Source organism: Bombus pascuorum, chromosome 2 (genome assembly GCF_905332965.1).
Source record: "Bombus pascuorum chromosome 2, iyBomPasc1.1, whole genome shotgun sequence".
In the NCBI taxonomy this organism is placed as follows: domain Eukaryota; kingdom Metazoa; phylum Arthropoda; class Insecta; order Hymenoptera; family Apidae; genus Bombus; species Bombus pascuorum.
In genome coordinates, this window is record NC_083489.1 from 7,552,000 (window position 1) to 7,576,639 (window position 24,640).

The following is a 24,640-nucleotide window of genomic DNA, read 5'->3' on the forward strand; positions in this document are numbered from 1 at the left end:
TAGAGATGCGCCTTTGTCCTTAATGCGCCCGGATACTTAATACGCCTGCACAGACCGAGCAAATAGCGTGCGGAATCAAGCCATCTAACTCAATTGTTGGAAGCGAGGGAATCAAAAGCCTGAATTAATCCAATTGTCTTGCTGATGGATAATTCAATTGCCTTAGGAAATGAAAAATCAATAGAGGCTGCTGTCGATTACTCGCTACGCACTTTATGCGGTACATTGTGAGCTCTAGCGTTTCTATTGGATTACACACTTCGTTTACGCGTGTGGAAGGAATATACGGTAGCTTGTTGTACGCTGTGCAGTTGAAATACAATTAGGGCGTGCATTCGAGAAATTGCGTATAGTATAGAAACGCGGGAAAAAATTTGAATTATTTATGTTATTAGTATCGTAATATTTTGTACTTTGTAAAAATAGTGTAGGGAACTACGCTAGTGTCTTTAAATACTTCTCGGGTAATGTTATTCGTTTGTGGCATTTTCTGGTTTGCAAATATTTTAACAATATCGTAGTAGATAGCATGTGGTAATTTAAAACGAGTCAAAAGAAGAAAAAGCTCTTCGTGAAAATTCCTGCATCGAATTGCATTAACACGCGTCGCACTGTTTTCTTCAACCTAGAATTCACGATTCTGCAACACGATTCATCATTGTGCTAACGGGTACTGTCATACCTAAACCGTGTATCAGAATTTCTAGAGCAGTGTATCGTTCGACAGTCACGTTAACGTGCACTTCCTTGAACCTGACCGATTTATCCGTCGACAATCCTCGTCGATCGCCATTATCCGCCTTCGTTTCCCATTCGAAGTTACTGAAATCTGGCGCGACTGGATGCTGGCGGAAGTGGTTACGCTCACAAATGGAAACTGGAAATGATCTTTCAGAAGAAGGTACCGTGCTCTGGCTTCCAGGTTCTCGGCAGCTCACGCGTGACTCTACGTTTCTTGAATATCGAACGATCTGGCTACGTACGACGTGCCCGCGTAATTGCCGAATCGTTTCGCGTGCAAATTCTATTTGCGGGCTGAAATCGGCCGTAACGAAGCCTGCCGGCCCGGAATAAACGCTCGTGACGCGAATCGTCGGTCTCGCGTGCGGAGAACTTCGTGTTTCGCCACGACTGAGGTCACTGGTCTGTTAGAATGCGCTGTAACGTGACGTGGATGGATATTACATCGTCGATAGACCCGGATTATGGGAAAAAAAAAGGAGACGGTAGTTTGAGTTGAGTGGAGTGTAATGATATAGGGTACTGGGTGTTGATCGAATACACTGTGTTTGGTATTTCGTTTCTTCAATTTGCATCTGATATGTGGATGTTTTTTGTTGCACGGATTCTTCCATCTCTGTTCTAGCGAATCTCTTTCTCTTTGAGCGTTTAAATTTGTTTTCTTCTCGTGTTTTCTCGTGTTCCTTTATATGTCGGTACTAGGAACTTTTAGTAGATTTTGGTATCAAGATTCATACTTTAAAAAATTTCTATATCATCGATCGAATACATTGCTAAATACATGAATTGAGATTAATGATACGCATTGGATTATCATGCATTCTTCGCAGCCGACATGTAATTACGCTTTTAAATTTAAGCACTCATAAAATATGCAAATAACTTTAAATATTAAAATAACGATTATCTTACATGACATGTACAAAATGCACGAAAGTAAAAATGTGTTGCATAACTCGATACTTTCTTAAATTGGTTGAGATATGGCTTATTACATTTTTCACTCGTGGCCTTCAGGTATCCGAGCTTCATTCATAACTTCCATAAAATATCTGTCAGCGCTATATTTCATTTGAAACTACACGTTATTAATATAAATATCAGAAACGTATCTAAACCCATATATTATGTCCGCGTTAAATGATTGCAACGCGTGGTTAAGAGGAACAAGTAGATCGGTGGGCAACGTGTTAAGTATCGGAACCGCATATCTCTGTAGACCTGCAGCCGAGAGAAGTCGTTCTTTAAAGGGAGCGAGGCCACGAAGAGGAATATGAATCGCGAATGGAAGCGTTTAAGTTGCAAACGATGCGATGGGCCGTAAAGAGAGCAGATCCAATCAACCTTCGGTTACGAGTCAATCGTAGCGATCATCTTATGCTAATGAGCGCAGTTTCGTAGAAACGTACACGCGCCAGTCAATTTCGTGTATACTTGCCAACTTACTGCGTTGACGATTGAAATTCGTTCAGTAAACCGCGATACGTTAACCTATATTCTCAGTTTTCTTCCGTTTATCAGGAATAGAAACTTGAGAAGGAAATCGACGTAACGAGGACGAAATTGCTTAGGATTTCACATGTTTAACCATTCGTTTGCGTAGCTTTCTGGTTTATTTTACGACGAAGCAATTGAATTAATTGAAAGGAAACAATTTCACGTTTAAAGTATGCCTTGTTAAATAGTTTCGTTGTTTTATAGCGCATTGAGTACTCAAAAGTGTAAAATAGCAGCCGATACGACAGTTGGTGAAAAATGTGCAAATAGTTTGTACGCATTACCTATAAGACTACATTGTAAATAAGATAACGAAATAAAACTGGCACGGTAGTATCGATAGTGGACGTAATGCTCGAGAGCAACAATTTCTGCTCTAGTTGTGGAAAACGTCCACTTTACCGACGTTCACTTTGCCAACGTACCCAGATTTTTCATCGTCGTCGTTAGGCTCTCTCTCGCGCGCATTTGCACGAAACAAGTTATTTGTGGTAATGTTATATCGGGAAAGCAGCGCGGCTTAAGTGGCCGTTTCTCGCCGCCACGTTTCGCGTTTAATCGACGCAAATTATTCCGCGGCACGGCCGGCCCGTAAAGCGGCGCGGCGGAATCTCAAAAATCTCCTTTGCAAATATTCACCGTGGTCGAACGCGTTGCGTGCTGTTCTCTTTGGGAAAACCATCGGTTAGTTTCATTTCAATCGTCGGTGTCTTTTTCAGGAAATTTTCTATGATATATTGCTTTCTTGTTCATCCGATGAAAGTTACCCACCGTAGCCTTAGAGTTCAGAGAAACTGCTGTACTTACGGTACATCAATTTTGTTTATTTTCACGTTATATGTCTACGATGTTCATGACACAAAACACACTTCAACAATCTGAAAAAAATCAAATTCGATTTGAAATTAATTTTGCAATTCTAATTGAAACATTCCAAGCATTCGATCGCCGCTTGTAAAACTGTAAATTCCGAACGAGAGAAAAAGGGAACTGGATGGCTACAATCCGAAATTAACGCAACCTTTCAATCGATCCGCTCTTTCAGCCGATCCATTGTCGTCGAATCAAGGCGTACGAAATTGCGGACCGAACCCGTTCACCGCGAACAACAGTCACGCGTGATTAATACGTAACGACTACAAATGACTGCAACGAAACGGGACGCACCTCGGATCGACGGGTTGAAGAACGACACCCGTGAAAAACCGGTTCCAGGTTTGATGCATTAACGTGCATTAACCTAAATTCGACTGGTGGCCACGGCACGCGGAACGAAGTCGTTTCGTTCCTCCGACCAATCTTGGCCCTGATTGACCCGACGCTGAGGCGAACCGGTAGCTCGACGGACAAAGTGCCGTGAAATGAAGCGATTAGGTCCACCTGATCGTTACGCTCCGTCTGCAAAAACCAAAGAATCCCCGTCGTTGCCAAACCTCTTTCGTCCTCGTTGTCAACATATTTCCCTGTGAACACGTTCACTGTTATTTCCAACGCTTGCTACATGTTTATGGGACAGCGGTAAAAAGTATGGTTACAATTAGAGCGAAGAATCAATTCTGTACGACTTGTTGGTGAAGTCGTAGCAAGATTCGAGCATGCTGTTGTTAAAGGTTAAGTGGAACTTTGATTATTGGACAGCAATTTTAATTGATGTTTGACTAGTTGAATTTTCGCTATTTGTGAATTTCTTTTAACGTGAGATTTAGTGGAATAAGTAATGGAGAAAATTGGGAACTTCTGTTCTGCGCAATTCTGGAAAAGGTTAGACACCGTGTAAATTGTGCAATTTTTTTAATGTTTCCGATTATCATTTCGTCTTTATTCAATGTAAAAATATGCTAAAATTTACATATTCCGTAATATACCTAATGATCAGTATGATCAGTATACGTAGACGTTTATGTCAATTTATCGCAATATGGTTTCTCCATAATTCGGCAATATATACTATATAAATAATTATTTATCTCCTTATGGAATTTTCCATGAACTTTAGCGAGATTGAAAAGAGAAATTAAAGAAAGGAGCAGAAACTACAATTTCGACAGATTTCTGACTTTGTTGTCAGTGATCATCTTTGATTGAAATACTTTTCAAATATTCTATATACGACTGTTTTCATCGTCATCTCGATCAACTCATTTTTGTGAACAGACGAATTCAGCTGTTTTTCGCGTTTCAAGAAGCACGACACTGCAACACGAAGTCGATAAAGGCTTCCTCCGGAATCAGGCTTCGGTCTCGTTTCTATGAACAGAGCAGCAGCAGCAGCTGCATCCGCGACACCGTGTGCAGCAGCATCCGATTGCGTATCAGCGACCTCGATCGTCCCCCGTGCATTCCCCTTTCCCTCTCTTGTCCTCCCCCACCCTTCCATTCAGATCATTATGTCAATGATCCCGGCCAGATCCAGGAGGAGGAAGCACGGCTACGCGAAGCTCATCCGCATGCATCGAGCCTGAACTTCCTGATTCCCTTCGTCACGATGGCTAATTCGCCCCATGTTGAGAAACGATTTTTACTACCATTGCTAAACTAATTCTATAGCCGTATATAATATTAGTCTTAGACGGGCAATGACAAAAATTCAGTTTCTATTTCCTGACGTGGATACAGAGAGGATCAGAAAAGTTTTCAAATATTTAAGCTTAGAATGTTTGCGAATGTTTGAAGATTATTTAAATTAGAATATCAAAAGTGACAATAAAATTCTCTTAAGAGCGAGGCTATAAAAACTACTTTTCTTAGGAGACATTTAATTTAAAACGTTTATATCTGGAATACTTGGAAATTAGAATGCCGGGATTGTGAGGTAATAGTAATAATCCCTTCGGAATACGAAGAACGCAGAAGAATACAGAAGCAATTTTTGGAAAATATTTAAGTTTAGAATATTCGAAATATTTTAAATTACAAACCCAAAATATTACATATAGAAAAATTGATCGATAGTCCAGTTCCTAGAACAATTGACTGATCCTGATGGAAAATCAAACTCGGAGCACCGGTTGACCATAAAATATCATCTTAAAATAGAGAGTATCGCGTGTTCCAGGCCTGTTTCTCCGCAAGAAACCTCCCTTGAAACCGTTTTGTATTACGGGGAGGGAAGCTGGCGTCGTAAGCAAGCGCATCAGCTGTTTCCTTTGCGTGACGTCGCGCAATCGGAACAGCTTGTACGATCGTCCGGAAAACCGAACGATCGTTGACCCACGCGATGTCAGGTCTTTCAGATCTGCCTTTTGCGTGCGTGTGTGCATTGGAAATTAGAAATCTTGACGCTGACTGCCAAGCGGACACAGTGAATCCGCTCGACTCGAGCGCACTTTGCATATGTCCAGAAGGAGTACTCGCTGTGGATGGTAATTAGATTAGTAGCAACTAATAGCTCGATAACTTGGTACCGAGTGTATACGAACGAAGATTAAAATCGGATGTAGGCGTGCAAATTGTCGTTAGAAATCGTCAATTATTGTAAGAAGTTTTAAAAAATTCTAGCGATGATGTTAGAATGTGATAATTACTTATGTCATTTCTTGCGATAAGTAAACTTATGGAAGTCATTTGCTTCTTAACAATTGAACATTAATCGCAAACTTATGCAATGAAATTAAGGAATTAACAAGCGAAGTTGATCTTCTTTGGCTTCCGAGAGACTCAGAATGTACGTAGAATTGTACATGTATTAACGTGGAGGGTTACAAGATTTTATTCTAATTAACGACATTTCGTAACAGAAGCAGCACAAATTAAGACTTTGAATTAGTGTTTTTCTTTGTATCTTAATGGTCTACCATCTATTAGACACTCTTCGCGGAAGTTTTCTTATGTAAGTACAATCAAAGACCCTCCGCATCTTCTCGACAATCGTTCGCTCAACACTTTTAACTACAATCATTATGAAACTCTCCAATTGCAAATTGCAAACACGTCTTAATGCGATTTCAGAGTGAGAAACAGCGATGTTCGTTTGTTCAAACGAGCAGCGGACGATCGGTGTCTCGGAATAAATTAAGACGTTGTAGCAGCCACTAATCAACGACATGTCGGATCGACGTGAAAGAAATGACGTTCGTATCGCGTTCAACAGTCTCGATCATCGAAATCGCGTGCACCTGGTTTTCTCGCCCTTTCTCTTTTCCCGGGCTTGTTTTCTATTTCACTTTCATCCTCGATCGTCTTACGAGCTTGCCAATTTTTTCATCGTTTCGCGACTTTCAGTTTTACGATCTTGATCGCTTCACGCTGCTTCTGCGTTACTCTAAGGCTGAGCGAAAGGATTCATCGACGTGTTTCTGATATCCGAAGAGTCTCGTAAAATCTACTGATTGTAATTGTCCAATTTAATATTCTTCTGACAATTCAATTTGCATTAATTTACATTTTCGGCCTTCCCATTCTGTTCTCTCTTTCCCTTCTTCAAACCTAATTTATTGTAGAAAATTTAAAAATCGAAAAACTTACAAATGAACGGATTTGCGTAAGTTCACAGTAATAATAATAACCATCATCCTCGGATCTTTTTCTACTTTTTCCATTCTTTTTACTTTTATATTTTTCTCTAATCTTTCATTTTTCACCGATCTTTCCGCTCATTCATCAGTCCACTCCCTGATTCTTTCCATAACAAGAGAGATAAACAAGAGAAAAAAGAGCCGATTTCACGAGACAGTTAGTAATAATGATCGACGAGTTCCATGAAAACGACAGTGATAAGTGAGTGATAAAAGAAGCGATTCCTTCACCCCTTATCGTCGATGTTTGCCCTCTTTGTTCACGAGCCCTAGTTCAAGCTCTCCCATAACTATGATGCAGTGGCTTCATTGTCTTGCGAAACTGTACAGCCTCGTTATCGCGCAATTAACGCCTCCGCATAAAGTGTTTGACCGTTGAAATTTGCGTGGTCGTTTCGCAATCGTACGAAACGTGAGATTAAAAGACTCGCAGGAAGTGTATAACTGATTTGATATTGAAGAACCTTAGGTCTTGGTTACATCTTCGTTCTCTGCGTTTTTGTATCGTAGGATTTGGTAATGTATCATTGTGGAAAGTTTTTCAAAGAAAAAAGCTCTTTAACTTTGTCGACGGCTAACTTGTAACACGTAAAATTTGATTCTTCTCGCAACTTGAATTTTTATCGATTAAGCTTATGACTGAGACTAATGAAAAATTTAGTAGAAAGGCTTTTAGAATTTCTGTTTTTATCCCGTTATGTAAACCAAGACTATCTACTTATACATATATTCTGCATTAATAAAATGCGCAATCAATGTCTCGGTGTCGCAATTTACATCGACGCAAAGACATTAAAAGCAAATACGTAATTACATAGATCCGTATCTCTTCCTAACACCAGAAACATTCAGAAAACGCAGAATCCGTATTCAAATATACAGGCAAGGAATTAACTAAGAAAAAAAAATCACATCTAATTTACTCCACAATTTCTCCAGGACTCATCTAAAAATTCTAGAATCGAATATCCGATAGATAACGAAAGATCAGAACCTTCCCCTTCCAAAACGAATTTATCGGCTGCATGATCACGAAAGCACAATAAAATACCAGCATCGAAATTCAATAGTAATTCGCCGGTCCATAAACAATTTCACGATGCTTAAATCATCGACACGATGTTCGTTTGGTTCGGCTGGTGCGGCGCGTTCCTATTCCGCGATTCGAATCTCGCCGCGCGGCGTAGCGGTACTTTCGTAGGAGATTTTTGCAGCATGATGTTTAGCCGCGGAGCGAGCCACAATAAACCATAAACCGTGGCCGCGGCGCGGTCGTCTTAATTGCCTGCAATTAATTTGTCCACGTCGCGCGATAGAAAGTGCATCCCGACTGGTGGAACGATCATTCGAAGGTGAAAAGGTACGCGTATCGAGACGTTCACCTTCGATCGTTCGATCGCCAGTCGAAGATGACACCTGCGGGTTAAAAGGTGAGATTAGCAGAGGCTCGAGGTTAAATTAGCAAATACTTGCAGTGGAAATTACGCGTAAGTGTGGGACACGTCCCTAAATGGAAGCGTTATTCGTTGCGAAATGGAAAAGTTTGTGCGCGATGCATGGCACGATAAATTTAAGTTTCCGACATTTGCGTTTGGGACGCCAATAATTTCTGAATTCGGAATCTACGGATTTCGAATCCAAGGGCCTCCTACGGCAGTGGATGCTACAAGTCATTTTTAGAGATATTTATCTGATTCTTGAAAACGATTAAATTTGTTTGAAAAAATTTAATAATTAATTAACTTAACGTTCTATCATAGAATATCGACTATTGGATTAGCAACTAAGTGATTGTGGATTTTGTCATTAGATATTGACAACAATTGGCTTAATTGGCAACCCGATATATCAACAGTTATAAAGTATAACATTTGCGCGAGAGAGAAAGTATTATGTAACAATTAATAATTTAATATTACGTCACTACTTAAATTCCAAGGTCCGAAGCAAAAGTGAAACCGTAGAACCTCCGGTACGACAATTTCCGCCCCTGTCCTCCAATTTGTACGAATTTGTCAGGCAGACAGGCGAAGGTATACGAGCCTGGGCACGCGAAACGAATCGGTGGTGTTCGTACGAGTTTTGCGATAGGTCAGTTGGCATTGGGAGCAGCGCACGGCTGAAACACTTCCTCCGGTTTTTGAATCGGGGTTGAGAAAGTTATTCGATATCCTTTCACGGATGGATCGCGGTCATATTTGTGCAACTGTCACCAGAAGGGACACTTTACGCAAAACCTCCCGTATACGTAGCATTATATCAGATTACCAAAATCTGCTGGTGTACGATTCCGTTCGTCGATTGAGATACAAACGCGAGCCTTGGGAGATCGGATTCGTAAAGGATGCGGGAGTAACGAGATCCCTGTTGTCTCCTGTTTCAGGAACGAAAAAGAGAGTGGACGACGTGGTAGCGCCCAGGACCATTCACGACATACCCGAACATGTTCTCACGTGCGGCCTCACGCTTCCTGGTAAGTTTTACAGATTTACCTTTTTATGATACTCTTCGATACGAAAGAATTATTCTTTCTTTCTTCTTTTCTTTTTTTATTAATTTGTCAAATTAATTTCAATATCCTTTGGCTGGTAAATAAAAAAAAAAAGAGAGAGAAAAATATATGGGAAGAATCTAATTAGGATTCTTCACAGACACCATTACCAAAAAGTAAATTATAAAACAATTACTATCAAACAACTACTAAAGAATTACATCCTTGTCATTAATGTTACTACATACATTCCACGTTTGCCCCAAATTACTATCCCGACTCATAAACAAGCATCGCCTTCTGTCTTTCAAATTCTCCATAATTCTAACACAAATCCCTAGCCGGCTTGGTCATTAAAATTTCCATTAAGCGAGGCTCGCGACACGCTGTCTTCGCGAGAAGATAACTCGCGTTGACCGCGAAGGAGTATGCGGAAGCCAGGGCACACCCACCGCCACGTGGGCCTGTAAAGCCCGGTTCACACGCCTCCGCATCCTCGGCAACCGTGTCTATTTACGTGCTTGAGGACGCTTCTCTCCGTTGCTTATCGCCGCGTTACCACGTCCTTCCCTTTCTTTTTTCCCCTCTTTTCCTCTTTCTACGGCACGTTCTTCCTTTCTTTGCGCGTCCTGTTTGTCCTTTCCTCGAGGCTCTCTCGCGGAAGTCTAACTGTATTCCCGCGGCGGTACTTTGTCAACGATTAACCGACCAGGGAATAAAGGTGTCCGTGCAGGGTTTCCTGAAAGGACGGCATTGTGTGACGAAGGAAATATGTGGGTCGGAGCGGAGAGGCCAGATATACGCTGACTTTTCGAGAGGAAGTTGACTTACTTGGGGTGGGACGCTTCGTTGCGTCGTTTGCGAGGGAAGGGTCGTCTTTTTATGAAGAGGGGGTTTTTAAAGAGGATCAGATACGAGGGTGATGAGTGTTTCATTCTTTCAGAGGATCTTGACAGGTTCTTTTTTAATTTATGAGGGTAATTCGGATAGGAAAAGAGGGTATTTTTCATTTTGTGTAATTCGAGTATCCTCTAGCTTCGAAAGCTAATATATAAGCTGAATATTGGGGCTAACTATGATCTCCTAATTGCATGAAATCGTCGACGAACGTTCGAAGTAATCACATACGAAAGCGTCCATCCTTTCGTTTAGGTTTAAAAATCATTCTCTACTCGTTTATGCGCGCTCTCGATTTCGATATCGATGACTTTCCACGCGTGCAACGATTCCGAACCATTTCACGTGTGCGCATCCATTCCCTTCCTCTTTTGGAACGCATAATTTCCTCGCATTCCAACGTTCCCTCGCTCCGACGTTCTCCACGAAGCGTTTCCAATATCTCGTTGTTAAAGAGTAGAGAATCGTAGGAATCGTCTGCTAATGCGACTAATTCGAAAAGAAAACAGCGTAACTGTACTTTCTCGTGATCTTTATTAAACGTCCCGCGGATCGAATCTCTCCTCTCTCAGTTCCATCGTCTTTTACTGAAAATATCACAACGATGCTTCCTTTTTTTCTTTTCTTTTTTTTTTCTTCACTCGAGCATCCGCTTTCTCTTTGTAGATGCCTCCTTCGCCATTTTGTCTCTTCTTTCTATGTAAAAGCGTTTCCTGTTTCTTGTCGGCGAAACCTGTAATTCCGCAACCGATTGTGTCTCCTCGTTCCATGGCCGTTTTCATCGACGCGCGTGTTAAACGGCAAACAAAATGAAAAAGGGACACTCGTCTTCTCAAGACAGAGAGGAGGACGGAGGAGAACACAAAGCGGAAGTCGCTGTGGAATTCAATTTTAACGAAACGGCCGTGAAACGGTTTCTGTGTTCCTTCTGAGAACGAGTTTCGCGTTTCTTCGTAGGAGCCGAGAAATTTCATTGAGACCCGAATGCTCGTTGCATTTGCAAAAAAAATATCCTTCGCTATATTAGTTTTTCAAAGTATATTGTGTGTACAGCATGACGTGACTCATATCGGAGAAACAGTTGTTTGCTAGTTTGTTTTCTGATCGTTGGGAATCCTAGGCCTGTAATCTTCCATCGTTCGCAGGAACGTTTTACCGTGTTATTAATCGGTCTGCGAATGCTGTAGTAAAAACGAAGCTACGTATTCAACCGGTGGTGAATTTTTTTAAACGCACGAACAATTACACTGTCGCCGTTAGCGTAGAAAGTAAAAGACAAGGTGGCCCAAAAATCCGCGAACGAGTGAAAGGAAAAGCGATTTTACACCTTTTAGTCTCTAAATTAAATTGACTACTCTTCACGCATCTGTTCTGTAGTCTATTCGCAGATATGAAGTATCATGCAGCAAATTGTAAGATGAATCTCTCTATATTTTTAAGAACAGTGATCATAAATCTTCTACCTATGGAAGACTTAAAGACACGAAATTCATGAATTTTGGACTCCGGGATATGTTTCTTTGATACTTAACCTTGAATTAAGATATTATTATATTCCATTGTTCTTGAATTATCACGATTAAAGGATGCTCATAATACTCTTAAATTATCTGCTAATTTCCCGTTAAGGCAATGTAAATAATCTGTCGGTACAATAGATTACGCACTTATTTTTCAACCCTCTGTGAAAACACGCCTTTGTTCTTTGTTGCTACCCGAATAATTGTACAATTAATCAACTTTATGTCAATTACGAGTGTTTCTTGCTAAAAATCTCAACTCCGATCCCTGTATATTCTACCGGCATCTCATCACTCGTAGGTATCTGTTTTTCTTTAATCGAGTCTTCTCAGTTAATTAAACGCGAGCATTTCCTGCGTACACGGATTTCGCACGACTTATTTGTCATCCTACGACAGGATTCGCACGCTTCCTCGTTCTCGTGCAAAAATTATCGCTCGGTTACATGCCATTATCTTCCCCATTATCCCATTATATGCTTTGCCTCACTGTTATTACATCCGATCGTTAGACGCAGCTATAAACTAGGAATATCTACATTCGTGTCTATTTTTGGTAACAAAGACAGCTGTATAGTCGAACGTATTCTATCATCGTTGAAAATATACCATACAATTTTTCTTATATTCTTGTAGGACGAGTAAAACATTAAAATTGATGAGTGAAAAGTTTGATTAATAGTATATCGTAATTGAATACTCGATTAATTGATACATGCTCCAGTTCTAGATATTTTGTATTAATCATGAGATTAGTCTTCGCATAGATCTAGAACAATACTTTTCATTCAATCCAAATTAAAACACCAGATTACAAAACATTATAAATTAAACAACCTAAGAAATTTTCAAATCATGAGATAGTGCCAGAACGTTTGACGATCGCGAGAGGCAATTTTAACTTCCAGAGTTTATTTGCTACGACCAACTACGAACAATCGCGAAATAATTCGAAAACTAAGCGCACGTGTGAGCACATCGTTCCCCGTGAGCTTTTCTCAACCAATAGCCGAGGGAACTTAAAGTGGTTAACTGTAATCCCATAGTTGGCAAAGCAACAGTCGCTTTGTCGTCGATTAGCTAGTTGAGAACGCGTGCGCTTGTCCAAAAGAGGCGGATCTAGCGAGAAAAAGAAGAAGCCGGCTGCGATGGATTACGAGGCCGGACAGAAAGAATCGATCGGCGTTTCGTGTGTTGAAAGTTGACCGCGCTCGTCCAATCTACACGTGTTTGCGAAAGTATTCCTGTATTCGCTATTCGTGCCATAGTCGCGGCTCGTTACACTGTTAATTAAGTCTTTAAAAATTGTATACACGTTCAATATATTTATAAAAATGTTCCATGTAAAGTGTCTGAACACTTTCGTATGTCCGAAGAACGTTTCCTCGCTCGGAGGCGTTCGAAGAATCGCGAAACGCGCCTTTAACACGCCTTTAACACGCCTTCGTTCGCTCTGATTTCCACCACTCAGGTAAAATACAGTCTTCGGTCGCGCGATTAAATCGAATCAGCCGTCTAAACTCTCCGTCGAGTTATTAGTATTTAGTTGCCGTTTCCTGTTCAATTAGGGATGCCGTTTGAAAATTACATCTCGTTGCGGGAGAAATCTGGACAGATAATTCATGTTAAATTCGTGTCGATCGCACGGTCTGCCGTTCAACGATGAGCAAATCGACGATGAGAAAAGGTGTTGGAGGGGTGTAGTAATAGCGATAAGAAATACGAAGTTAAGTGATTGGATAGAAATTGGTAGGGATAATTGGAGGTGGGCGGTGCCGAATGTTTTAATATCGGTGGTAATCGAGTAACGAATTAAGAAAGATAAAAATATTACGCCGATTAACGCCGTCTTCGCGTTTCTTTTCAGTATGTATAGTTTCATTCATGTATAGTTTCGAATTCTAATTTCGTTCATATGGTTGAACATGTTAGGTCGTCCGAAAAGTTTCTTTCGTTTTATAAAGAAATTATGGATGCACAACATTTTCTGTTTTACATTATTTTATCGAATTACGTTTGATCCATTTTGTTTTATCAAGATAAAGGTCACAGCATTCGACAGATTAGGTATCACGTTTGTATAAAGATGCGACGTTGTAAAAGACGTGTCTGGAAAAGAAAGACACTTTTCGAACAACCTAATATATATGTATAAATATGTATATCGTAATATACATAAACGATAGTGTAGGTACGAGAACGATAAAGTAATTAATAGCTTGGAACAAAGATCATTATTAATATATTCTTGGTAAAAGGTAATTATCAGGCCTGCTTCACTGTTCTACCGAAAGTATATAAGTCTCAGACGTGTGCTAGGTTGTTGGTTATCCGTGAACTTTTCGAGTAGCGATAGAATATCATGCAGAGCGGGGTTCGTCGGAAGATTATCGAAGTCGCCGGGTCAACGGCTTCGCAAACATCTTTATTGTCGAACGAGCGAGCGTAAAGAGCCGATCGCTTTCACGTGTAAGCTCCTTCGGCTAAATTACGCGCTCGTGTGCTCGAGCATGAATTAGATGATTTAGCTTGATCCGTGCTCGAACTAGTGGAGCAGACCTGGTCCTACCCTTTCCTGGAGAATAGCTTCCGCTATCGCTGCTTCGAATTCAGAGACAGTAGAGAGCAACATTTTTTATTTTATTATTTTAGGTTGAATAAAATTAGATTTAATGGGTATTTAATTATGAAAGATAACGTAAAGGATGATATTGTGATTATTTTTCCTCCATTGCAAAGTAAAATCGACAAAAGTATTACTTCCACGGTTTTCTTCTTTCAATCTCGGTCTCCAAATATTCTTTACGCTTTGGGAAATAAACTTATTATACTTGAGAATTATATTCAATCTAAAATTCCTTTTCTTTCAATGAAAAAGGTCGCAGAAAAGAAAATGATGAATGTATAGTACGATGTCTCGTGTTAATCATCCTCTGTGCGATCAAACCGCGACTGTTCAATGGAATGTTTCGCCTCGCAACGCTAACCAGAATGAATCGTACCAAAAGACATTCCTGGTATTTCTCAGTCAAGTCTTCGTGGCATCTCGCGTGGGTGAACCACATAGTCCGCATCACCTTCTAAAAAATCTGCTGGTCGCGATAATTTATCAGACGTGAGGATCGACGAAAATTTACGTTCCCTTTGCGGATAACGACGAGTTATGATAATGACCGCTTTTATGCAACAAACGGGCATTAGACTAATTACCTATGCGCGATTTGCGGTACTTTGTTCATTGTACTGACCATGGATAGCGATAATTAAAGACCTTTTCACGGCCTGTTCGTTATTAGTTGTGGCTCGTTACCGGTCAATTTATTATTGGATACGAATGCACTTTTTAATCGAAGATATATGGGAAGCTCTTTGCGATGTTTGATTATGACAAATATTAGAAAAGTTTAGAACGAATCATTAAATTAACACCGTTATTTGTTAACAGCGAGTCACTCAATTAATGTCTTGAAATTAAAATCAAGGACTTAATCACAGAATGTAGACACAAGAGATTGAAGAGTATTCTATAATCGCGACAATTATTCGCGATATATATTACTAGCAAAGCTTTGTAAGAAAGCACATAAATTACGAGCTGCTAGTATTGATAAACTATCTTACGTAATATTAACAAGTTTGGAAATAGAACAAGTACAATTCTTAATTTCGTATTAAATATAACAATCAATTTGTTTATAATTATAAGTACTGATCAAACTGCTTGATTCTTCTACTCCATGTGAAATTGTAAAAATAATCAGTATAGCCAAGGTCTATAACCTACAGCTCATTTGTCAATTCGCTAAGATTACTAGTTAGAAAATCATCGTACAAAAAGTCGAAGAACTCGGCCCGAAAATACATCGTACCGTCGTATTTATACCAATGGAAAAAACCAAGAAGAAGCGAAAAGAGGGAGCCCGATCGCGGAATAATAGGCTTAAGATTAAAACCGGTAAATGCACGACAGAAACAAAACATTGTAATTTTCGATACTCGATAATCACACGGATTCGGGCGTCGTTTTAGGTGGCGCACGCTTCGGCTACGTGAGCAATTACGCGCAGAGCAAAAGCTCTCGGATCGTGCACGCAGTCAGAATTCAGGGTACGACCCAGATCCCAAGCCGTTGTCAGGCTAAGATTTCGCCGAGGCCAATCGATAATTCTTCGCCAGATCGATGCGCCTCGCCCGTATCGACCGCTATTATTCGTCGCGTGGATTTTCTACGCTGCTAATTGCTTCTATGGGAACCGCGGATCGAGAAAGTTGCAATTTTACCATCTGCTTAAAATTAAATTTTTGATCGATGATCCATAATTTTAGGAAGTAACAGAGTGAAGAAGGGTGAAATGGTAAAGATGGAAACATGAATTTTGAAGATTAACAGTTGGAAGTGGCAAGTTCCGAAGGGTTTGAAACAACAATATAAATTTTGGTACGATTACGTTTGTTTGACACTTGATTTATAAAGAATCGTCTATTGTCAGTTCTTTGTTTTGACATATTTCTATGGAATATTACCTTCTACAATTTTTCTTAAATAAAATCGATCGCCTGTTTTTATTCTAGAACCATTAAGACGTTTAAAATGGTGTTTCGAAAGTTTCAGTATAATGAAGCTGTATCGATTATAATCATTTACTCGATCAGACATCCTAGTTAGTAAAATACAAATCTTATTTCTACTTCTTCGGTGGTATGAAAACGGTCTCTGAATAGACTTCATCGAATCTTATATCGAACCTTATTCAATCACCTGATCCGTGAATTCAAACTGACCCCGTCATGCTTACTGAAACATAGAACTATCGCCTAATTAATCACGCGTTGTCGTATACGCGCTTTCGTTCAATTATTCACGTTTCTCGAGGAAGCGTCGAGAGGCGTCGAACTCTCGAGTGGCTCGACCTCTCTAAACGCTCGAGAAATTATTATCTGATCAATCAGTGGCGTGATACAGCGCGCCGATCAATCGGATCGAACCTGGTGTTTTGTAGCGAAACGATCGCAGAATAATCGGTGAATTAATCAAACGGCGAATTATCGTGCGATCGAGGATTCTATTAATCAGACGATCACGGCCATGGCGATCGTCTTATTGCCTCGTTACGGGACTTATTGTCGGCCGGCCGATCTCTCTAATCGGCGGCGAGATGAAAGATGAAATCGTCAGCCTGGAACTGCCTAATGAGACAGCTTCTATATCAATAATACATATTCTACATAGAAATCTCATTTTAATTACTAAATTTTATAATTTCAACAATCTTATTCATTGGAAATTCTTATTTTACATTTATCGTATTTTTTACTTTTTGATCATTTCAGGAAATATTATAATGCAAATTTTTTTCTTGTCACTAGTTTTCACACCTTGGATGTTTCCCACGTTTTTTCACTAAATATCTATGGCGGCAAGAGACTTTTAAATATTGACTTTTTAACGCCTATACTAGCCAATTCGCAGAATTGATTTCTTTAAATACATATGCTTGGAGAATAGCGTGAAATGAATAACCGGTCCTAGGGTCAGCGACCGTGGTCGTAAACACTCGCGATCAGCTGATGAGATGTCTATCTTTAAGATCACGAGTGTTCCAAGAAATATACATTACGGTACTGGTGGCCCGTTCGTGTAAGTACGCAAATATAAACGTGCACTTTCGATGCTTGGTTCAATGACTAACATCTCTCTCCTTTGTTAACATTGGCAAAGACATTGTGAGTCATTGACACATAGATTGCTCTGAAAGAAATCTATTTAACTTTTATTATAAATGCATTTTTTAATTCTTAATTAGCGTCACAAGTACTCCAAAAAACAAGTAACTTATCTAAACAATTCAAACGAATAGCACGCTACTTATATTCACCATCTCCACGTATCATCGTAGCCGCACACTGTCGTAAATTCTCGAATCGCTTTTTCGATTTTCTCCAAGCTGCAGTCGGGAATCAGTTTCCGTGTTGGACGTTTACGAGCTGGTTGGCGACGAATAATCCGCGCGACGTAATTGCTACGTGCGTCCCGGCGAGACACGCCGCGTTTGCGTGGCAAACGTTTGCTGGTTGCCGGCACGGCGCAGCGCAGCGCGACGCTTTGGTATCAGCCGGTGCAATTAGCGTCCGCGAACGATTCATGTCGGGTTAATAAATTGAAAGGACGCAGCTGACCCACGATCGGAAGCACGTTGATCGCGGATCGAGCGTGACGGAGGTGAAACGATCGAGTATAAATTCCTTTCTGTCGGGTTTCTAATCTGGTACCGGTTACGACTGCTCTTCCATTTCGTTGTCATACTTCTGTAATGATTCTTCTTATTGGTATATCGCCTCGCATTCGTGTACATTTAAGTTATGGTAATTGAACTGTGGCAAAGAAATACAATACAAGATACGATTCGCCATTAAGTTGGCATCTGCTTTTCTCTTTTATATAATCAAGAATATTGTATGTACCATAACAATGCGAATATCGGTTATTTAAGTGGGATATGAATATTTCAGATATCAAATTCATTAGCTTCGGTGTTTCTACATTCTTTTCAGTTTTATCGTTGCTTTTGAACCGCTGGTATATCGTATATCGTGTCATCGTATAATTTTTTGGGAAACAATAAATTCTGTTCAATTATGGAAACCAGATATTGCGTACAGAAAAAGGAAATCCTCTTATATTGGAAATTAGCAGTATATAACGTTGTTCTAATTAATTAGAATAATTCAGTTGTACGAAAAAATCAAGCAACACTACGAAACAATTTCCACTATCCTAAACCTAATTCCATTCTTACTTCTGAATCTTTCCATACGCTTTAACATCTACTTACAACCTCGTAGTTCAAGAGTCGTTGAAACGCAGCCAAAGGATCTTAAATCAAGCTTCGGTTCGGGTGGTACACCCAACTACGCTCCAAAGCATTTCAATGACACACAAAGTGCAAAAACAGATGGAACGAGTTCCGACGATTGGAACGTTCGAATCGATATCGATACCATCGTGGTATCTCTAGCCAGCTGGATAATTATCTGACTATCGGATCTTCGCGTCGCGACAACTCTCGAAGCTCGATTACCTCGCAATGACTTATTCGCAGCGTTAATTGCGCCGATAAGCGAGAGCATACGAACGAGCATTGGTTAGTTTGTTTGGAAACTTTACTTCGTTCTGCTTTACTTGTACTCGTTTCTAAGATTTCGTTTTCAATGTACATATCAATATATCATGACTGGAAGCTCTTATATCGTTATGATTGCAACGTCATATTTTTCAATAAAATTGTAGTGCAAACATTGTGTCTTATAGAGAAATCATATTTTATAAAGTTATATTTTGTTTGAAGTGTTATTATATATAATTTATTATTATATTTATTATTTAAATACATCATTGCGTTTCCAACGTCTCAGAAAATCGACTACATCGTCTTCGTTCTCCTCATTGCGATATTTTTCTTCGATCCTCCAACGAGGAATTTTTCCGTTACGCCTCCGATATCGTTTTTCTTTCTACTTCAGTAAGTCGCTCGGAGAGTGGAATATCGAGCAGCCACGATCCGACTCTCGATCGGCGATCAATATAACTGCAAGAGATACTTTCGATCGCTGCTACGAGCGCAATGTACGCCCACCCGCCGAAGACCCGTTATCGGTTGCTCTTATCACAGATCTTCGCTTCTGGAACGAGCAGTTCCTCGAAACGCCAGAGCGATCTCGTTTCCTCGGAAAATCGTGGCGATGCCTGAAAAATAATCGACCGTCTGCCGGTGTTTCGAGAAGATTGAAAATCTCGAACGTCGAACTGCTCTTTCCATCGTTCGACAGGCAATCTTTTTTCCACACTGACGTCAAAGGCTTCTATATAGAAGCTTTCAAGTGAAATTGAAATCAGTGAATGGAGCAATACTCCGTAAAATCGAAAGTGTAAGTAACTTTGAAGGAATCATAAAATTTAATGGCGTACGGAACGATAAACAGTTCGTTTCATCGATAGGAATACGAAGAAATTTGCAAAAATTCATTCTCATCGCTATTATTAAGATCTATCCTGTCTTCTATAAGATCTGTAATCCTTATCATTTCGGTTCTCAAATAATAGTAATGATTTCTCATAGCAGAACATTATTACGAATCATTAATCATTCAAATATCCACTGGAAACCAAAAGAAATGTTCACACAACTTCTCCTATTCTCGATTGTTTTAACAAAGCGGAACAAAAAGCATCAGCTATCACCAGTGGAAATCCCATATATGCTGTTATATGTACACGAAATGTAGAACACGCGCTTTCCCATAGTTGAATCCATTGAGGCGCCTTGATCTGCGTCGAGAGTGGCGCGTTCTCCGATTAAAATTCGCTCACCAATTAGTAGTTTGATCCCATTCTGCGTCGGACAGTCTGGTCCGCCCTCGACCCTCCGTTTCTACTCGTAAATAACGAGGATCGCGCGGGCGTGAGACCCGCCATAGGGGCTACGTCGATAGCAACGACTAGGAGCGGGACGTCTGAATGCGAAAAAGCTGGCGAACTCTCGAGGAAACGGAGAAAGGCGGGTCTTCGTTCGTTTCATTCAAGCTGCGTCTCTTCCATTGCTCCAATCTTGGCTTTCCAATATCCTAGCATCTATGTACATTTTCTTTCAGTAGGAGATAATAACGCGGAATAAATATATCGAAGCATTGCTTGGAATAGAAATGAATAGAGTTGGAGATACGAAAGACAGAATTTGATAGGAATCTAATTATCTTTGGACTCGAAACGTTGATTTGGATTTTTGTTAATGCTTGAAGTATATGCAGCCTTGCATATCCTTTTTTTTCAATGAAACATCTTTCTATCTTGTTCTATATACATTTCGTTTTTCTAGTATTAAGGTTTTGCGGTCATATGGAAATACCAATATTATCGAAATTTACAACGTATTTCTCTAGTGTTTGCAACAAGAGCAATAAAATCTCGAGTCAATATTCTCATAGTACTGCGTACAGAGAAACTAATCACAAAACTAATTCTGACGAGTTTCTCAAACAAAAGCCATATAGGATCGACAGAACCTGGTATCAAGCACGAAGCCCAAGATCGTCAGAGGCGCGATCCACGCAGTCTGTACGGACACGTTCGGTACACCAAGCCGCTACGTGATTATGGTTATCACCCGGCCGATTGGATCGAGCGTATTAGCCACGCACGAACTCGCCGCGCGCATTCTAGACCACACTGGCGAGCGACCGAACGAGCGTCTATGTACGTATGAACGTATGGAATACTTTCAGACGAGATCGAGATGAGGATTTCTGAGAAAGTTTTCCGCCATGCTCCTAGTGGCACACGCTCGACCCGTGCGAACTCGTCTCCAGTCGCTTCTTCTTCTTTGATCTTTGCCTTCCTTTGCTTCTTATCTTTTCGCGTCTCCTGCGACGCGACGATTCACTGGAATTTGCTCTTAATTGAGACTACGTTACGTACATATGTCTATAAATAAACCATGCTGATATATCGTTGAACTACTTATTCTTGTTAAAATGGAGATTGGCAAATTTTAGCGGTGTTCGATCAGTTTAATTCAACAAAGTTCGATTTATCAAAGATTTTTATATGTGAAGATCTCAGGGTTTTTTTAAATTTTATTTTCACCTCGTGACTGAAAGAGAATATTTCAGAATAAAAGGACTAAAAATTTTAACAGGGTTAAGAATTCTAAGCCACTGCTTTGTAAAATATGACTATAATAGAAAATGTGACTTATCGCGTTCTTTCTTCGTACTCTTCGTATTTAGATATTCTTCATTATGGATTTTATCGCATTTGAAATCTTCCAGTCCGTTTCGAATATCAGCTTTAATTAACATCGATCTAACCAATGCTCTTTTGAAAGAATCATCGCTTTATAGAAAGATTAGAATTTTCAGCACTCAATTGATCCATCTTCAAAGAAACTTTAAATTACAAAATGGAAAAAGTAGTGCTCGTCTTGATGGTCGATCGGATTTCTAAGAATCGCGAGAGATCCAGGAATCGATTGGTTAAGAAGGAATTCGAATCCGGATCCTCGATTTGCCGGACGATTGACCCGGCCGATTGAGCTATCCAGGTCGTCGACAAATTACTTCTTCCTAAGTCTAATGTTTCAAACGGCTGCCGCCCACAATTTCATCTCGCGCCGCGAACCTTCCAGCAAATTGCCTCTCCTTTCCGCGGGTTTTCATCTTCCTACCGTTCGTTTCGCCAAAGTTAATGATATCCTCGAGTTTCCCAGGTTCTTCGTATTTCGCCTTTCTTTTCCGTTCATCGCAGTTTTTCTTCTCGCGGTTTTAGTCGTTGCGTGCACCGATCGTTACGCGTTTAACGAGCCACTCGGTAACGCGTTCCCAACAAATCCATCCAGAACGATCGGATAAAGTCAGGGCGTGGTCCCGCGTTATTTTGGCGTCGCGATGCGCGAAGGGGTCAGCCGTTAGAATGTGTTCCACGTTGGAAACCAATGGAAAGTTTCGATAGAAAATTGCCAGCTCGCTGGGGAAACTGACTTGATAAGAATTGGGATTCTGGTACAGTGATACAGTGGTACAGCGTTCTTTTTTTTTCTTTTTAGAGGGGCTAGAAGATTTATGGAAGTCGTTTTGGGACATGAGGTTTGCGTGTGTAAGGTACATACACGATCGCTATTATTTACGATTTTCTGTTTCTTGCGAAGCGTACATTGTTGGCGTGCGGGGCCTACTGTAAAGTCTCTCGAAGGCCGTGGGATCTTAACCCTTTCACTGATAAACTGTGGCTATACTCATTCACTAGATCTGTGGACGAAGATTGGTTTTATTCGCTTTCCACGATAGAATATTCTACAAAAACGCAGTGTTCGCGAAAATTATATTAATATCAATTTCGGGTAAAGTTTCCGCGAGGTAATTTCTAGGCAATCATCGAGCGACAGGATGTATCATATTTCCGTGTGTACGAAACACGGAAAAAGCGGCATTGCGAGGCGCCGTTCGTGCTTTGCACGTCGCGCATGATCGACGAGCGGTACGCAGAAGTCGATAGTCTGTCGAAAGGTGAAAGATCGAAGGTTAATAGGGGTCGAGCGTTTTTTATCGCATTACCGCGAATATTCTGGCCTAAGTAGTGAACACGAGTTGGCCTTTGTGCGAAGACTTTCCACAAATAAGATGTTCCCCTGGGTATTAATCAACGCTTAATACGTTCGCTTACTCGCGCGAATCTGATCCGGGGATACGCGCGAGCAATTTCCGTGAAATCGTTTAACGTGAACGTATTAGAAAAATTCTAGCATGGTGTAAAACACGAGAAGATTGCAAAGATTCCATGGATTCCGAGTCTGCGTTAGCAGGCTTGTTTGCCAACGATCGTCAGACTGTTTTACAAGATTTGGATTTTTTTAATAACGAAAAGAGAAAATTCGATGTTCGATTCGATGATTATTTAGAAATATAATATCCATAATCTATATACAATTTAATACTAATGTAATCTATATCTATAATCTATATATAATCTAGTATTTAGATTATAGACCTAGATTAGATTTCTTTGACGAACGAACGATCCAGAGAGAAATCCCTCGTTCTCTAGACCACTAATCTGTGATTAGACTTCTTCTGATTCCAGCGTCCAAATAGCTGACGCCTGGAGCTCCAGGCAATCGCGTGAAAGTGGCTGTTACTTCCGAAAACCATAAGAACAGAAGAAATCAATCGTACAGCAGCAGAACTAAAAAGGAGAAATCCTTTATTTGCTATCTCAGAATCCAGCCAGTCAAACCTTTTGTCTAATCCCAACTTTTTAACAACAGACTCTTAAAACTAACCTCTAGATTAAAAATAAAAAAAAAAACTGATAAAAAGAAACGAAAGGAGAAAAAGACGAAGGAGAAGGATAAAAATATCCTCCGTATAAAATCAAATTTCATCTATCAATTTTCAAAATTCATTGACTCGGCCGTCGAAGCGATCGGGCGAATGGAAGGAAACATGATCCAAGCTACCTGTCCATAGCGGTGTGATTATAATTGCAGATCTGGCATTCAGGATCGGCATTAGCGAGTGGTGAAATCTTCGTCGCGATTCGCCATGAGAAACGTACAGGGGAATCGATTATTCGGAGAGAGGTGCGCGTATTGGTGCCGTTCAACGACTAATTAAGCGATTATAGCGACTCTCGAGCGAGCTAACGAGTGTTAATCCGCAGCCAAGTCGTGGCCGATAGAGCCAGCGCAGGGTCAACTTGAGCGCACGCTCGCGCGAGCACCGCGATAATTTTACTTATCAACGTGTTTAGGCGAAGCCCCCTCTTTTCAGTGGAAACGATCTTCCTTTCTCTTTCTCCCCGTTTAGTTTCCTTCGTCTATTAGTCCGTCTTCAATTAAAATCAATTTCTTCGACACGATGAAACTGAATATTCGTACTCGAAGGCGTTTTCAAGTTACGACGAATGAATGGCAATGTCGATGAATTGGTAATAGGAATAATATCGGTGCCTCGAGAAAAATATCGAAGGCGATTTTCTATATCGCGTTGAATATAATAGGGAAGGAGCTTTCAAACAATCGGTCTTGCGTTGATTTGTTTCTTGAAATCATGGACGTCGTCTTCAAATAGTACTCTTCCAAGATAAATAGGTTCAACAAGTAGTATTAAAATATAAATGACTCGATTAATTAAGGATAGCTTGGCAATTCAAAAGCATATTTTAATTCAAGCAAATAACAGATTCACGCTTGTAAAACGGTTTTGCGGTTAAAACAAATCTTTGTCTAAATTCCATTCCTTCAATTAAGGGTATGAAATTGCAGAAACAGTTGCAGTCTTCTTATAATCATAGCGTGCAGAGGTACGATATTAGCTGATGAATTTATTTATTTATTGATTTTACATTACCTTACCTAAGCGCGCTTCGAAGTAACGATATCGGCGCATTTCTAACCGTTAGTTAACCCGTGCGCACATTCGTCTCGTCA

At 40.2% G+C, this 24,640-nt stretch overlaps 1 protein-coding gene across 5 annotated transcripts in view; it reads left to right on the forward strand.

The window, feature by feature from the left end:
- The window catches only part of LOC132904525 (uncharacterized), a 307,845-nt gene that overhangs the window by 174,941 nt on the left and 108,264 nt on the right, over positions 1-24,640 (forward strand). For all 5 annotated transcript variants that reach the window (XM_060955100.1, XM_060955102.1, XM_060955101.1 and 2 more), the window contains exon 6: positions 9,136-9,225. In XM_060955100.1, the coding sequence (XP_060811083.1) occupies positions 9,136-9,225 (90 nt within the window). The remainder of the gene's footprint in view (positions 1-9,135; positions 9,226-24,640) is intronic.